At 40.5% G+C, this 16,428-nt stretch overlaps 1 protein-coding gene across 2 annotated transcripts in view; it reads right to left on the bottom strand.

Annotated features, from left to right (window-relative positions):
- LOC132834367 (unconventional myosin-Vc-like) overlaps positions 1 to 16,428 on the bottom strand; it is a 90,881-nt gene that overhangs the window by 48,733 nt on the left and 25,720 nt on the right. For both annotated transcript variants that reach the window (XM_060853200.1, XM_060853199.1), the window contains exons 6-14: positions 15,947 to 16,090; positions 12,854 to 12,935; positions 11,788 to 11,895; positions 10,801 to 10,907; positions 8,865 to 9,130; positions 6,758 to 6,839; positions 6,428 to 6,568; positions 3,674 to 3,799; positions 3,447 to 3,530 (exon numbers count right to left, since the gene is read on the bottom strand). In XM_060853200.1, coding sequence (XP_060709183.1) covers positions 3,447 to 3,530; positions 3,674 to 3,799; positions 6,428 to 6,568; positions 6,758 to 6,839; positions 8,865 to 9,130; positions 10,801 to 10,907; positions 11,788 to 11,895; positions 12,854 to 12,935; positions 15,947 to 16,090 — 1,140 coding nt within the window. The remainder of the gene's footprint in view (positions 1 to 3,446; positions 3,531 to 3,673; positions 3,800 to 6,427; positions 6,569 to 6,757; positions 6,840 to 8,864; positions 9,131 to 10,800; positions 10,908 to 11,787; positions 11,896 to 12,853; positions 12,936 to 15,946; positions 16,091 to 16,428) is intronic.

The raw sequence follows: 16,428 nt of genomic DNA on the forward strand, positions 1-16,428 counted from the left end.
GTGAAGGGCTTATGCTACAATCGTCGACCCTTCTGCTCCTCGGACACTGCCTGACCTGCTGTGCTTTTCCAGAACCACACTCTTCGACTCTTAAGCAGGTGCTTACAGTTTTGGGTGTAGACAATACAAGAGAAACATGCAGCCTTCAAAGAGAATGTATTGTCTCTTTTTGTCTCCTTTCAGAGTGGAGAAGAAGAAGAAAATCCCAGCAACCCATCTACTTCATCTTTTTCTATCAGCTGCTATCTCTGCAAATCTGTTGAAAGGAAGAGGGGTAAAAGCATCTCTGGAGATAGTCAAAGGATGAATTCTTAACCAATGAACAAAAGACTGAGAATTGGTGTATGCACAACCTCATGTTATCAACAAGGAGTTAAAAGGAATCAAAAGGAACAGATATTAAACAATTTAATGCTCATGAGCTGGACTTATACCACAACAGTGTTTCTGTTTTCCTTTTACTTTCCCCAGCCATCATACTTATGTCTTGCCTTGTCTTCCTCTGTTTGTGTTTGTACAACTATGGGAATTTTAAAAAAGGATGGTGCTTAAATTATAGGTATAAGTTAGCAATTCATGGGTGTTCTTTTGGCCATTGGTTAAAAGCAGTTTGATTGCAACAAATAATTGTATTCCTTTTCATGGAAAAGTTTAGGAAGAGCATATTCTTTTAACCCAAATTAGACAATTTGGTAGAACTGAGCAAATGAGTGATTTAATTAAACTTGCATATTTGTGGTGACTCTGGAAAGAGTGGGGCTTGATTCTCAGTGCACTATCCCAGTGAGTTGTGACAGGGTGGGATAGCCCATTGGTGGGGTTGCTTTTAGCTTCCTGGACCTGGTGTAAAACACATCTGCTCCTCTTGGTCCACAAGCATTGCTGTAAAGGCAATTACCTCACATCTTCAATCTCCTTTCTCTTAGTTGGTTTACATAAGAACAGGTTAAACTTAGAACCGTGGGTGGCATGGTGGCACAGTGGTTAGCCCTGCTACCTCACAGCGCCAGAGACCAGGGTTCAATTCCCACCTCAGGCGACTCTGTGTGGAGTTTGCATGTTCTCTCAGTGTCTGCGTGGATTTCCTCCGGGTGCTCCGGTTTCCTCCCATTGTGCAAAATCTGGCCATGCCAAATTGCCCATAGTGTTAGGTGAAGAGGTAAATGTAGGGGAATGGGTCTGAGTGCGCTTTGACGGGTCGGTGTGGACTTGTTGGGCCAAAGGGCCTGTTTCCACACTGTAAGTAATGTAGTCTAAACCTGAGGCCATGCAACCTCATTAAAAATGTTTAAATAACAATCGCACCTTCCTGAGAATAGATTGGTTGTCCATCCCTTATCCCACCTCCATTAAAATTAGGTGGTGGTGGACCCAGGTCAGTGCCCGCTTTAGAGTTTTACATTTCAAACTGCATTTATAGGCATTAAACCTTCCACTTCAGTGTCAGTTTTCATCATGTATTGTAGTTAACCGTATTGCAGCCAGCACAATCGACTGCACATTCAGAACCCCACATGCCACATGCTGCCTGACCCACTGTTGTTTAATGCATCCTACAACGGAACTAATTCAGCTCCAAATAAACTGGTTTAGTCAAGATGCTACAGTTCTGTGGGAAAGAAAGTGGCAAATGTATCAGTTATCAGCTGCTGGCAATACCTGTGCCAGAAGCATCAATTTGCAGAACAGGTCAGCCAAAAGGTTTTACCATTTCTTCCCAAGAACAGGAGGAAATCCATAAATAACAAAATTAATTCAAAAAGGCAACCATGTAATAAACTGTGCATCAGCGATGCTTGTGTTTAGTGACTGTGCAATATTGCTTCTTTCAGCAACGATGCTTTTTGGCACGGTGGCACAGTGGTTAGCACTGCTGCCTCACAGCGCCAGGGACCTGGGTTCAATTCCCACCTCAGGCGACTGACTGTGTGTGCGTGGGTTTCCTCCGGGTGCTCCGGTTTCCTCCCACAGTCCAAAGATGTGCGGGTCAGGTGAATTGGCCAAGCTAAATTGCCCATAGTGTTAGGTAAGGGGTATGGGTGGGTTGCGCTTCGGCGAGTCGGTGTGAACTTGTTGGGCCGAAGGGCCTGTTTCCACACTGTAAGTAAACTAATCTAATCTAATATTTTTTTCTTTTCTTCACTCATGGAATTTGGGCATCACTGGCTAGGCAGCATTTATTGCCCGTCTCTAATTTGCCCAGAGGACGGTTAAGGGACAACCACATTGCTGTGGGTGCGGAGTCACATGTAGGGTAAGGATGGCAGTTTCCTTCCCAAGGACATCAATGAACCAGGTGGGTTTATGAACAATTGACACTTGATTCATGATCATCATTAGACCCCTAATTCCAGAATTTGTTTTTTGTTGAATTCAAATTCTACCATGGCAGGGTTTGAAACCAAGTCCCCAGAGTGTTATCTGGGTCTTTTGATTAACAGTCCACTGATAATACCGATAAGGCCATCATCCCCCCCGAAATAAGTCTTGCATGCATGATTGTTCCGCTGTTGTTTAGAGACAAAAAAATACTGCAGATGCTGGAATCCAAGGTAGATAAGCAGGAGGCTGGGAGAACACAGGAAGCCAGACACCTCACATGCTGCCTGGCCCACTGTTGATTAATGCATCCGACAATGTAAATGGGACTAATTCAGCTCCAAATAACCTGGTTTAGTCAAGATTCCATAGTTCTGTGGGAAAGAAAGTAGCATTCGAGAAGATTTTATCTACATAACAGCTACACAACAGTCAAACCTACAGTCCAGAGCCATTCTTCATGAAATGAAAGCACAAGGGGAGAAAAGAGATGTTTGCTGATGTGGGGAATCACACTCCCAACAACTAAAATAAGTTTAAAAACAAATTTGGGAAGAAATTCTGTGTTGTTTTTACAAAGAATAACTAGCTAACAGAGCAGAATGTGATCATATGAAGCTATCGTACTTGTACTGAAAATGTGTTGCTGGTTAAAGCACAGCAGATCAGGCAGCATCCAAGGAACAGGAAATTTGACGTTTCCGGCACAAGCACTTCATCAGGAATGAGGAAAGTGTGTCCAGCAGGCTAAGATAAAAGGTAGGGAGGAGGGACTTGGGGGAGGGGTGATGGAGATGTGATAGGTGGAAGGAGGTCAAGGTGAGGGTGATAGGCCGGAGTGGGGTGGGGGCGGAGAGGTCAGGAAGAAAATTGCAGGTTAGGAGGGCGGTGCTGAGTTCAAGGGAATCGACTGAGACAAGGTGGGGGGAGGGGAAATGAGGAAACTGGAGAAATCTGAGTTCATTTGAAGTTCCTTGAAGAAGCTCTCTTCCTCCACTTTTTACTATCGTACTTGTACAGCAACAAAGCACTCCATCTTCAGATTTGTAAGCAGCCTTTAAAAATTGCTAACTTCCCTTCAAAAAAGATCTAAAAGTGATCATTACATTACAGAGGTGGTCACAAACCTTACTTTTCTTCAGTACATTAATCAATTCTTCATATAACGTGTCCCTGTTCTTTTCAAGGAATCCGTCACATTCATATTGCACCTTGACAGAGTGAAAAACAAAAAAAAAAGAGTTTATGGCGATATATTAGTTCCATAAATCTCAGCTTCCAGAGTTATCAGGTACATCGTTAATAATGAAGAACTCAAGGACACTGCAAAACAACTGCCCTGACGGTGTCTTACCTTGTCAGCAAAATGCAGGATGATGAAAGCTTTACTTGACATTCGAGGCTTCTCAAAGAGAGGATTTTTATTTAAGTAATTATTCTGCAGTTTCTGAAGCCAGTTTTCCTCTGTTCCTTGCGGCAACTGTATGATTAATATTAAAAAGAAAATCAATTTCATCTTTCCAGTTTCATGGAAACTACCTCATGAACCTTCAAGTGACTAGATCTTAAAACTGCGAACTGAGACTCAGGTTCAAGTATGGAAATTCAACTCAAATCACACACTCCCAAACAGCAAAGCAAAACCTTTATTGTCAAAATAATATCTATCAGTTTCTCTTGTCTCCACCATCCTTTAAGTTATACTTATTCTGGAAATGCCTCAAGGTAACTGGCTACTAAACTAGATTAGTTCTTTTGCTCTTCAGGTTTATTGACTTCTGAATGCCAAACTTTCAAAAACTGGTAAAACAATGGTATTTTGATACATATTCCTAAAATATTGGCATCTCCATGGCAACATGGTAAGTTGCCTAGGTATGCCCCATCCACAAAATTCAAGACAAATACAATCTGGCTAATGCCTGCCCCAATACTTTACCTTTTGATCATCAGCAAAATTATGGAAAAGGTTGTCCACAGTGCTGTCAGGCAGCACTTGGACAGCTATAACCAGCTCATTGGTGCTCAGTTTGGGTTCTGTCAGGCCCACTCAGCTCAAAACCTCACTACAGCCTTAGTTCCAATATGGACAAAAGAGCTGGTCTCCAAAGGTGATGTGAGAGTGACTTGCCCTTGAGACAGCATGGCATTAGGGGGCCCTAGCAAAACCAGATTCAGTGAGAATCAGGAAGGAAACCCACCCCTGGTTTATGATACACAGTCATCTCAGTACTGGATGTCTCTTGCAGGAGTTCCTCAGGGTAGTGTAGGTTCAAACATCTTCAGCTGCTTCATTAATGAGCTTCCCTCCATCATTAGGTCAGAAGTGGGATTTTCACTCATGACTGCACCATGTTTAGCACCATTCGCAACACCTCAGCAACTGAAGCAGTCTACCAAGCTTAGGCTAACAAGTGGTAATCAGCAAATCTGCTGCACAACTAGCAAATAATGACCATCTCCAACAAGACAGAATCAAACCATTTGCCCTTGTTGCATTGTGTTGACATGATCGAAATCCCCCACCATCAACATCCTGGAACAGAAACTGAACAGGACTAGCCATATGAACAATGTGGTTGCAACAGCACATCAGAGAGTAGAATTCTGTGGCGAGTAACTCATCGCATGATTCCCTGATGTCTGTCTACCAGCTATAGGAGTGTGATGGATTACTCTTCACTTTGCCTGAATGGGTGCAGCTCCAACAACACTCAGGAAGCCTCATATCTTCCAGCACTTAATTGACATCCCTCTCTTCAGCTTCAATGTTCACTCCCTTAACCATCAACATACAACGGTAGCTGTATGTACCATCTACAAAATGCACTTCAGAAAATCATTGTAGTTCCTTCGACAGCACCTTCACCTTCTTCTTGTTAGAAGGACAAAGACAGCAGATGCTTGGGGACATCCTCAGATCCCATCCAAGCTGCTCACCATCCTGATTTGGAATTATATTGCTGTTCTGGATGTAGGTTTGCTCACTGAGCTGGAAGGTTTGTTTTCAGACGCTTCACCACCATACCAGGTAACATTATCAGTGAGCCTCTGAATGAAGCACTGGTTGTACAGCCCACTTTCTATTTTTGTATTTAGGTTTCCTTGGGTTGGTAATGTCATTTCCTGTGGTGACATCATTTTCTGTGGGGACGTCATCTCCTGTTCTTTTTCTTAGGGGGTGGTAAATGGAATCCTAGTCAATGTGTTTGTTGATACAAACAATACATTGGACAGACAGGCAGAAAACTAGCCACCAGGATACATGAACATCAACATGCCACAAAAAGACATGACTCACTGTCACAAGTATTCTTACATACAGATAAGGAAGGACACCGCATCAACTGGGACAACACACCCATCCTAGGAAAAGCCACACAGAGACACACATGAGAATTCCTAGAAGCATGGCATTCCAACCGTCACTCTATCAACAAACACATTTACTTGATCTCTTTTTCCACCCCCTGAGAAAAATTACAGGAAATGGCATCGCCACAGGAAATGATGTCACCACAGGAAACGACATCAACAACCCAAGGAAACCTAAACACAGAAATAGAAAATGGACCATACCACCAGTGCTTCTTCCGGAGGCTCACTGATGACGTAACCTAGTATGGTGACAAAACATCTGAAAACATACCTTCCAGCTCAGCAAGCAAACCTACATCCAGAACCTCAACCTGAGCTACAAATCTTCTCAAAAACGTGCTATTATTGCTAATCCTTTACTGTCATTGGATCAAAATCCAGGAACTCCCTTCCTAATAGCACTGAGGGCTCCCTATGCTCCAAGGACTACTGCAACATGTTAATGGCATGTTTATTAAAATAGGGCATGGGACATTATTTAATCAAGAACTGTATTACATATAAAGAAAGACTGCTGGGACATGAGAGCAATAGGTCAGGGTTAGACTCGTGCTCTCTAAATAAATAAATCATCCATTTACTTCATGATCTAGCATGTGATCTGATACCACTTGATCGACTACATTTGTGATCAGAGTTCCTCAGATGTATTTCTAATTGCATCCTGAAGGATCTGTTTCAGCCAAATGCTCATAAATAACAGGCAATTATGTAAATATTTCATTCTTACCAGGCACTCCTCATCCAATAGCTCCAGTATACCCATCTTAGCTTCTATCAAATCAATGCAAGGTTGGTTGTCATTGAATTCTATCAGTGCCCATGGAATGTCTTCTTTCATGTATTCATCTTGCTCCAGTTTAAACACATGCTGCAGAGATTTTATATCTGAAGTGTTAAATTTGCATTTAATTTTCATTAATGTTAAGAAAACCTTACAGATGATGGTAGAGGTCAGAAATGCAACAGTTTCCAATCCACAAACTTGGTTGAAGTTATATCCCAAAAATGATGAACATGCAATAGAATGTATATGGCAGCATGCTATTTAAATACTCACCAAGTTAAATTGTTGCTGCAGTTTTTCATTGGCATAATTAATACAGAACTGTTCAAAGCTATTCACATCAAAGGTTTCAAACCTAAATGAATAGGAAATAATGATTTTGCTTGTACTTTTTATACATTTAATCCAAACAACAAAATCGGTTAATTATCCTGAAGGTACAATGATGTATTTATAGTTTGGATCAAAACTAAATGTTGTAGATTTTAGGTTTAAGTCTGTGTCTGCCATGAGTTCAGTCACAGCAGTAATACTGTCAAACCCAGTGCTCAGTTTATAAATAAATCAGAGCATTTAAACTCTAATAATTCAGCCTGCGTGAAAGAAAAGTTGCCACAGCCCTACCAGGCCAATCTCTCAGTACAGAGAGAGACAACTGGTGGAGGTTTAACCTGAGGGTCACCACATCTCAGGCAATGGGAGAGATTGAGAGGGAGAATCCTCCATGGTAACCTCAGCTGGTGCAGGAATTGAACTCATACTGTTAGCATCACTCTGAATTACAAACCAGTCATCCAGCTAAGTCAGCCAACCTTAAAATTAGGAATACACAAGAGACCAAGAGTAGAGGAGCTCAGGCATTGTAGAGGATTGTAGGGCTGTAGGACACACACACACACACAGATTGGAAGGAACTTGAAGTGAGAATGACAATTTTTGAAGTCTAGCTGTTGCTGGCTGGTAGGTAGTGAGGGTGAGCACACACAGGGACAATGCAGAAAACCAATCTGTAGGCACAGTGACTCCAACTGGCTTGCGAACTTCCTATGTAACAATTCGATGTCTGCCTGAAGCCCAAATTGAAATCTGTCCTTTTCAGTTGTAGGTTCAGCATGGATCAGTGAACGTTTGTTAGAAAATGCAATTAGATCGGCTTCGGATCAGAAATAGTGGCAAAATGGTGCTGTCCCCAACCGAATAGGTTCCAGATTCTAACCAGTGAAATATATGATGAATGACACCTGGATAAAGCACCCATTAGTATTCACTGAACTGAAGGCAGTACCCTCTGCAGATTTTGAAGGGAAAGAAAAATCACTTTCTTTATCTATTTATTGTTGAATACCTTCTTGGTAGACTTGCATTTGGATTGCCTGTTAGTAATCAGCAGTAACAAACTCAAAATAGGACATGGCATTACCACCTTGGGAAAATCACTGGGTCTTTACTTGAAGGGCCTGCCAACAAGAATCCATAGGACTAATCATTTTCAGGTTTATTAATGGCAAGTCCCACAGCATAAATAAGATCCTAGATACCAATCTAGATTTGAACCAGTTTATGTGCATACTTTACTGGAAAGTCCCTTCCTGCCCCAGTCCACAAAAATATTCATGGCTGTTGCTGTCACTGTCCCAGTACACTACCTTAGCCACCTGAATTTCCTGAGCTATGTCGATGTGGCCAACAATTGATAGGTCTCAATCCAGTTCAACTGCACTGGAGTGTCTACTGGCAATTCACTGGCCACACATAAACCAAATAGGACCTCAAAATCAGAGGTACCTTTGTCCTTAGACTCTGGGCAACAGACCTGTCACGCTCTCAATCACCCAACCAGAAAAGTGAACTCCATTGTGAAAAAGATAGATTCTCAACTTCATGTTTCTTTACACATAAAACAATAAGGTAATGCAGTTTTCACTCATCCATGAACATTTTAAACTTAAGCTAAATCTTTGTGGTCGTAACATCAGCTAAATAGATATAAATGGGGAGGCAATGGCTGAGTAGTAATATCGCTGGACTGTTATTCTAAAGACTTAGTGATGTTCTGAGGACCTGGGTTCAAATCCTGCCATGGCAGATGGTGGAACTTGAGTGCAATAAAAGTCCAGCGATGACCACAAAAGCTGATTGTCGGAAATACTCATCTGAATCACTAATATCCTTTAAGAAACTGTCACCCTTACCTGGGCTGGCCTACATGTGGCTCCAGATTGACTCTTTATTGCCTTCTGGGCAATTAGGAATTGGTAATAAATTCTGGCTTATCCAGTGATGCCTTCATTCCATAAATAACTAAAAAAAAATTAAAATGCCCAGAGCAATAACCAACACTTTGCTGCAAAACAAACAGAACAATATTTGAAACTTTTACCCATAAATGTCCAGAACGCCAATAAATGTATGCTTCTTGCCAGAAAACTGCAATGCCTTGTTGATGTGATCCACAATGCAGCTGAACAGATGAGCATAGATGTGTTTAGCCAAAGCATCTCTGGCATTGATTGCTTGACTCTTGGTCATGGGTTTGATCACAGTGTCTGAGGTAGTAGCAATTTTTCTGTGGCACAGTCCATGAGCCATCTCCTCCAGCTTGATCCCCAAGAGTTCAGAAAATACTTTCAGATGATCATCATCACGCTGTTTAGAGGAATACAAGAAAGACTAATGAAGATAATGATAGATTAATTCTTAAAATTAAATATTCAGTTGCTATGCATTCTCTTATTCCTTAGTAATTAGTTAAAATATTGTGTAAAAGCTCTGTGTTGATAGCCACTAATGACATAGCACAAACAATTCATAGAACACAGTCAACAGAGCACTGAAAGAGACCATCCAGTCCATCATACCTGTGCCTCTCCCAATTAATCCCACTGACCCCCCACTTTTCCCTCAGACATTCTCTTGTTTATTCACATATCCCATGTATTTCAGAAAGTTATTACTGAAAATATTTTCACCACACTGCTCAGAACTTGTCGAGTTGAAAATAAAGGCTGACTTGCCCTGGCTGTGTTTACTAATTACATTCAGTTACTTTTATGTTACAACTTTTTTGCCAGAGGAAAGAGATTCTCTCAGTCTGCTCTGTCAAAAACATTCATTCGTTTTGAACACCTCCATTAAGTGACCTTTCACTGCTCAATTGGGATCAAGCTTATTTTTTAGATTACTTAGTGTGGAAACAGGCCCTTCGGCCCAACAAGTCCACACCGACCCTCCAAAGAGCAACCCACCCAGACCCATTCTTCACCTAACACTATGGGCAATTTAGAATGGCCAGTTCACCTGACCTGCACATTTTTGGGCTGCGGGAGGAAACTGGAGCACCCAGAGGAAACCCACGCAGACAGACAGAGGGAGAATGTGCAAACTCCACACAGACAGTTGCCTGAAAGCGGGAATTGAACCCGGTCTCTGGTGCTGAGAAGCAGCAGTGCTAACCACTGTGCCACCCTTAACTTCTCTAATTTCTCCACATAATTTCAATCCCTCACCTCCAGTATCATTCTGCTTAATCTCTTTAGTATTACCTTTGCAATCGATTATTTTGCTCATGTGTTATATTCATAGAGTCATAGAGATGTACAGCATGGAAACAGACCCTTCGGACCAACTTGTCCATGCCAGCCATCTATCCCAATCTAGTCCCATTAGCCAGCATCTAGCCCATATCCCTCCAAATCCTTGCTAATCATATACCCATCTAGATAGGCTATATGGGGTTTCTTTATGGAGAGGAGATGGCCTAGTGGTATTATCGCTGGACAATTAATTCAGAGACCCAGGTAATGTTCTGGGGATCCAGGTTCAAATCCTATCACGACAGATTGTGGAATTTTAATTCGATAAAAATCTGGAATTAGAAGTACGATGACTATGAATTCATTGTTATAGGGCTGGAAAAACCAGTCTGGTACATTAATGTCCTTTAGGGAAGGAACGGCTGTTCTTACCTCATCTGGCTTACAAGTGACTCCAGACCCACAGCAATGTGGTTGACTCTTAACTGCCCTCTGGGGCAGTGAATGCTGGTCTAGCCAGCAACACCCTTATCCCGGGAATGAAGAAAGAAAACAATAGAAGCAGATTGAACACAATCAAATACAGTGTTAAAGTTCTTGGTATAGAATATATCTCAACTTTGACCTGTAGGAGTTCCAGATATGAACAAAAACACAGAAAATACAATTCAGTGATGTGTCATTGTTTACTTGAAGTTACAGCCTTCCATTGTGTATTTACTCTGTTCGTGAGTTGCAGTACAAGACCTAACAAATACTGAAGATTTGAGAGCCGTATCTTACTTTGACTGAGGATTTGTCATCACCCACAGCTTTTATTCCAACATTTCCCAGGTGCAGAATCCCTGCCAACACTTTGAAGATATCCATCTGAAAGTCTTTGTTCAAGCCTGCAACACAGGTTTCGTTTATAGGTAAATACACCCAAGACAGTTTAGAGGAAGCTTTCTGTTGAAAGCTGAAGCGATACAAATGTCTACCACCCAGAAGGACAACAGCAATGGCTGTACGGGGACACCACCACATGGAAGTTCCTCTCCAAGTCAAACACCATCCTATCTCGGAACTACTTTGTTGTTCCTTTACTGCCACTGGGTCAAAATCCTGGAACTGCCTCCCTAACAGCACTGTGGGTATAACTACGCCACATGGACAGCAATATTCCAAGAAGGCAGCTCACACCATCCTCACTCAGGCTACTAAGAATGGGCAATAAATGCTTGCTTAGCCAGAGGCACGCACATCTTTTGAACAAGTCTTTTAACAAAAAAAAAGTCAGGTGAAGGGAAGTGTATATATCACCCTAAATAAATTTTAACTGGAACAAGGAAAATTCTATTGTAGATATATTCCATGTGGGAAGGATCAACTTCAGGCTTAAACATTTCAAAGTTCCTTTGAATCCCACTTTAATCCCACTGTTAGTTATTAATTATGAAGTATTGTAGGGCTAATCTTTAATTCCCTTATTAAATCTTATTTTCTGTTTAGAATGGGACATGTTCAAAGAGGCCCTATTGGACCATAAGACTGTCCTCTCATTAGAAAGAGGTGACTGATAGTGGTTTAATCTGAGGGTTATCACACCTCAGGTGATAGGAGAAGTTGAGAAGGAGACCTCATGGTAATCTCAGCTGATGCAGGAACTGAACCCATATTCTTGGCATTACTCTGCATCACTAACAAGCCATCCAGCCAACTGAGCTAACTCTGCTGTGAATACAGATAGTAACACAGCCATTGGAGAAAATTTGAGATATGGTTACTTACCCAGTAGTGAAAATGTTTTTTGTGTTTCAATGAAGTCAGTTTGATCGTTAATACCATCAATCACAGTATTTCCACCCATGTTCACATAAGCGAAGTTCTCTGCAGGAGCTGGGGATATTTTAACATATTGAATCAAATGTTGAGCAAGACAGCTGTTGATTAAAAAGGCTTATGGCACTGAAAATCACTTGGTCAAAAACAAGCAAACACAGACTCAGTCTTATTCTCTCCTCATAGGTTTTGATTCACAGCACTGTGATCTCCAGCATGGGTAACGGAATGGCACAAGTTTTGAATCTATTGACAAGAAAACTGAAAGAACTGTGAATGCTGGAAATCAGAAACAAATCCAGAAATTGTTGGAAAAAACTCAGCAGGTCTAGCAACATATGTGGAGAGAAAACAGAGTCAAATATTTTGGGTCCAGTAACCCTTCTTCTGAACTGAAACTATTTAACTTGTGCTGTTAGCATCAATTTGATCCAACAGGTTATCCAGCCAACTGATACCTCATGTCTGATTTGTTGGTGCCACGTATACTTTTGCATACTTGTTATTACCTGGGAGTTACAGATAGCGATAGTAGAGGCTCCAATTTCCTTCCCATTACAAGGCTGACCAGAATTCATTCCCACTCTTACTGGCTGCCATTTTCTGAAATAAATTATAAGTTGTTGCTCAATCTGTTGGGTCAAACAAATGTTGCGTTGGAAAAGCACAGCAGGTCAGGCACCATCCAAGGAGCAGGAGAATCGACATTCCGGGCATAAGCTTCATCATTCCTAATGAAGGGCTTATGCCTGAAACGTCAACTCTCCTGCGCCTCGGATGCTGTTTGTCCTGTTGTGCTTTTATAATACCATACTTTTAGTCTCTGATCTCCATCTGCTGTCCTCACTTTCTCCTGCTCACACATACCTTCCTTGGCCATTGATTCCTAGAGTGGGAATCAAACCCAGAGCGTCTGGCTGAGAGATGCTACCCACAAGAATAGTACAATATTCAGAACAGTAAAGCTCTTAAGGTAACAGATTTTTTTGAGACAGAAAGCTATTAATATACCTACCTAATTTCAGATGCTTGAACTCAGGTCGATCTGCAGAAGCACAAAGCTGGTAGAATATGTGGTAATTTCTTTCATTTTCAGCCTAGATTTATTAAATAGATATTGTAATCCAATTATAATAGGGTCAAGTATAACTACAGCACTGATAATGAACTGACATTAAATATCTAGAGGACCACATTTCCAGTGCACTTAAAATAAGATTATTATGGAGATGTAGGATACAGACTTTAACAAGCAATAGTTACAATGTTACAATTTAAAATAGTGGACAAAGCGAGGTTATCTAATTGGAGCTTCCTCCAATATCCCATTTCAATCAGCATGTTGGTCCTGTTAAATTCAGCACTGTTCAACTTGTATAGCTTTTAGAAAAAAAGAATTAAATTAGATCCATTGCTGGAGATCATCGATACCTCAAAATATTAACAAATAATCAACTGCTCATGATACACAAAGACCAGTTGGCTCTTCAAGTCTGCTCCACTGTTCGAGAGTCTGGTTGAACATCTACCTCAACATCATCATTTGCTGCTATCTATATGTCCTTTGATGTTATTAGTATCTAGAAACATATCGTTCTTTGTCATGAACATACTCAATGTCAGAGTATACATAGTCAACTGGAGTAGAGAATTCAAAGGTTCTACACCTTCTGAGTAAATAAATCCCTCCTCACCTTGGTTCTAAATGGTTTGTTCCTTATTCTGAGACTGTGCTCCATAGTTCTGAATCTCCTCCCTGATACTGCAAGAGAAACAATGAGAATATGGGCCTAGTCTCCTTAAAATCTCCTTGCAGGGCAGTAAGTATTCTTCTTCATTCAGTTTTGTTTTGAAATTGATCTAGTTAATCTGGGTGACTAGAATCTGCCTCAATGTTGTTGATTTTGGTGAGAGGATAATGGTATGGCAATAATGGACCAGATTTTGGGTTCAGTAACAAAGTAAGGGCACTCACTATTGACCTTGAAAAAAGCTACCAATAAAGAGATGGTATATTCTGTGGTATGGCTTTGTCCTATCCCAAGGACAGATCAACTTTGGTACCATGTAAAAGGGATCTCTTTGCATCCAGCAACAGTGATATCAGCAAGCAGGTAATCAGCCAATGAGATTGAAGCATTCACAGACAGCAAACCAAGAGGTTAAAATCACTTAATGTCTTGAACTTTTAATAATTTATTTCTCTATTTAAAAAATAAATTATAATTGGATAATCCAAAAATTATTTTTTAAACCCACGTTTTAAAAATTGTGTGAATTTGTTTTGGAATCATTTGAAATTCCACAAACATAAAAAATAAATCTTGCTGAAAGGAGAGCCATATTGTTAGAACTTTTCATCTTGTGCTCCTCAGGAAAAATGCAAGAATGGCAAATTTCAAATCACCAAACCAACTTATTTGACAGGAAACAAGTTGCTGATTTGAAAATTGGCATTCTTGCATTTGTCCAGATTTTCAAATCCAGTACTACAAGCCAAAGTTGATATAAAAATTATTTTTGCAAGCTATGAAGGATGCTCAGCAGTAATTACAATGCATGAACACTATTAAACAGAGTTGTGTTTTATTGAAGAAGATAGAACATTTCCAAGGGTTTTTTACAGCAAGGCTAACAACCCAAGAGTGGATGTTCTCATCAAGTCAATTGGATCGCTGCTGATTTACAAGAGAAAAATCACACAACACCAGGTTATAGTCAACAGGTTTATTTAGAAGCACTAGCTTTTGGCGTGCTGCTCCTTCACCAGGTAGCTATGAGAGCAACTGTGCTATATTGCTAACAACAATCTAAGTTTGTTCAATATATTATTTCAGATGTATGGTATTGAAACCTTTTGCTGTAAATTCTGTGTCTAATGGTCCTGCTCCACACCACCTGATGAAGGAGTACTGCTCCAAAAGCTAGTGCTTCCAAATAAACCTGTTGGACTATAACGTGGTGTTGTGAGATTTTTAACCTCAATTTCCAAGAGGGCAGCGAGTGAGTGGGATGCTGAAAAGCACACCTTCTGCAAAAACATGGAACCAGCAACAGCGACATCCTAATGTCTCTGTTCTTCAATACATATGTAGATACTAGAAGTGACTGTTAGTTTCAATGTTATAATGATAGCAAATACTGACAGTTTCACTGTCATTACCACCACAAAATCTGGGACAAACACCATCCAATAACACTGAGCAAAAGTACACATGAACATCAGCTATCTGGACATTCCTTGCAAGTCACTTTGTGGAGTAACCCATTTCCTGTCTCTCCCAAGCCTGTCCACCATTTACAAGGCCCAAGTAATTCCTGATAAAGAGCTTATGCCCAAAACGTTGATTCTCCTGCTCCTTGGTTACTACCTGACCCGCTGTGTTTTTCCAGCAACACACTCTCGACTCTGATCTCCAGCATCTGCGGTCCTCACTTTCTCCCACTGTGATTGAATACTCCCCATTCGCCTAGATGTATGCAGCACCAACAACATTCAAGAAACTTAACACAATCTAGGACAAAGAAACTTACTTGCTAGATAACATTTCCACCACTTTCAACATTCATTCCTTCACATCACACAGTGTACAATATCAGCAGTATGTACCTTTTACAAGTTGCACTGTAACAACTTATCAAGGTTCCTGTTACAGCACCTTCCAAACCCATGGCCTCTATCACCTAAAAAGGACAAAGGCAGCAGATACATGGGAACATGTTCCCCCCCCCCCCGACTAGTGCACAACATTGTGACTTGGAACTACATCACTTTCACTGGATCAAAATCCTGGAATGCCTATCACCAGTGTGGCTGATCCTACACCCCATGGACTTCCGCAGTTCAAGAAGGCAACTCACCACGTTTTCCAGGGCAAGTAGGAATGGGCATAAAATGTTGGCGCAGCCAGCAATGCCCACATCCCATGAATGGACATTAAAGAAAAGAATGAGTGACTGATGAGGTGTAGAATAGCAAAAGTTAATCCATTGAAGAAAAGACAATTTTTTTTCAATTGTAAATGTGTTTAGCTGACTGTAACAGAAGGTCAAGAAATGAACATATTTTAGAACCACAATATTACTCTCTGCTAAGTGCAATTCTTACCTGAAACACCACCCTTGATTTTTCCAGTAAGTAAGTTCTCATATTTGCACCAATGATTCGATACTGGTTATTAAAACTGATCTCTGTGTATTTACCAAAACGGCTACTATTGTCATTTCGTGTTGTCTTTGCATTTCCAATAGCCTAGAGACAAAAACAGTGTTACAGCTGTCTGGAGGTAAAACAGAGTACAAGGACAGTGCAATCAAATTACCTACAAATAATTAGCTGTGACATTAACGCTAAAATGTGTTATGGAAATGTTATTTCTCCATTTCATTGAAAGAATGCTCGAGTTAAGGCTAAAATTTACAAATGAAAGAATGTCAATTTAACAATTTTCACAATTGATAAATTCATTTAAATAACTTCAGATTAAAGTTGAATTTAAATCATGCAAAAAGACATCTGTATAATGAAAGTTGTTTAATTTATATTGGATAAATTTTGAAAATTTAGCAAGAAAAAAGCTACCTTGAATT

The sequence above is a fragment of the Hemiscyllium ocellatum genome, chromosome 39, assembly GCF_020745735.1.
Source record: "Hemiscyllium ocellatum isolate sHemOce1 chromosome 39, sHemOce1.pat.X.cur, whole genome shotgun sequence".
NCBI classification, from domain to species: Eukaryota; Metazoa; Chordata; class Chondrichthyes; order Orectolobiformes; family Hemiscylliidae; genus Hemiscyllium; species Hemiscyllium ocellatum.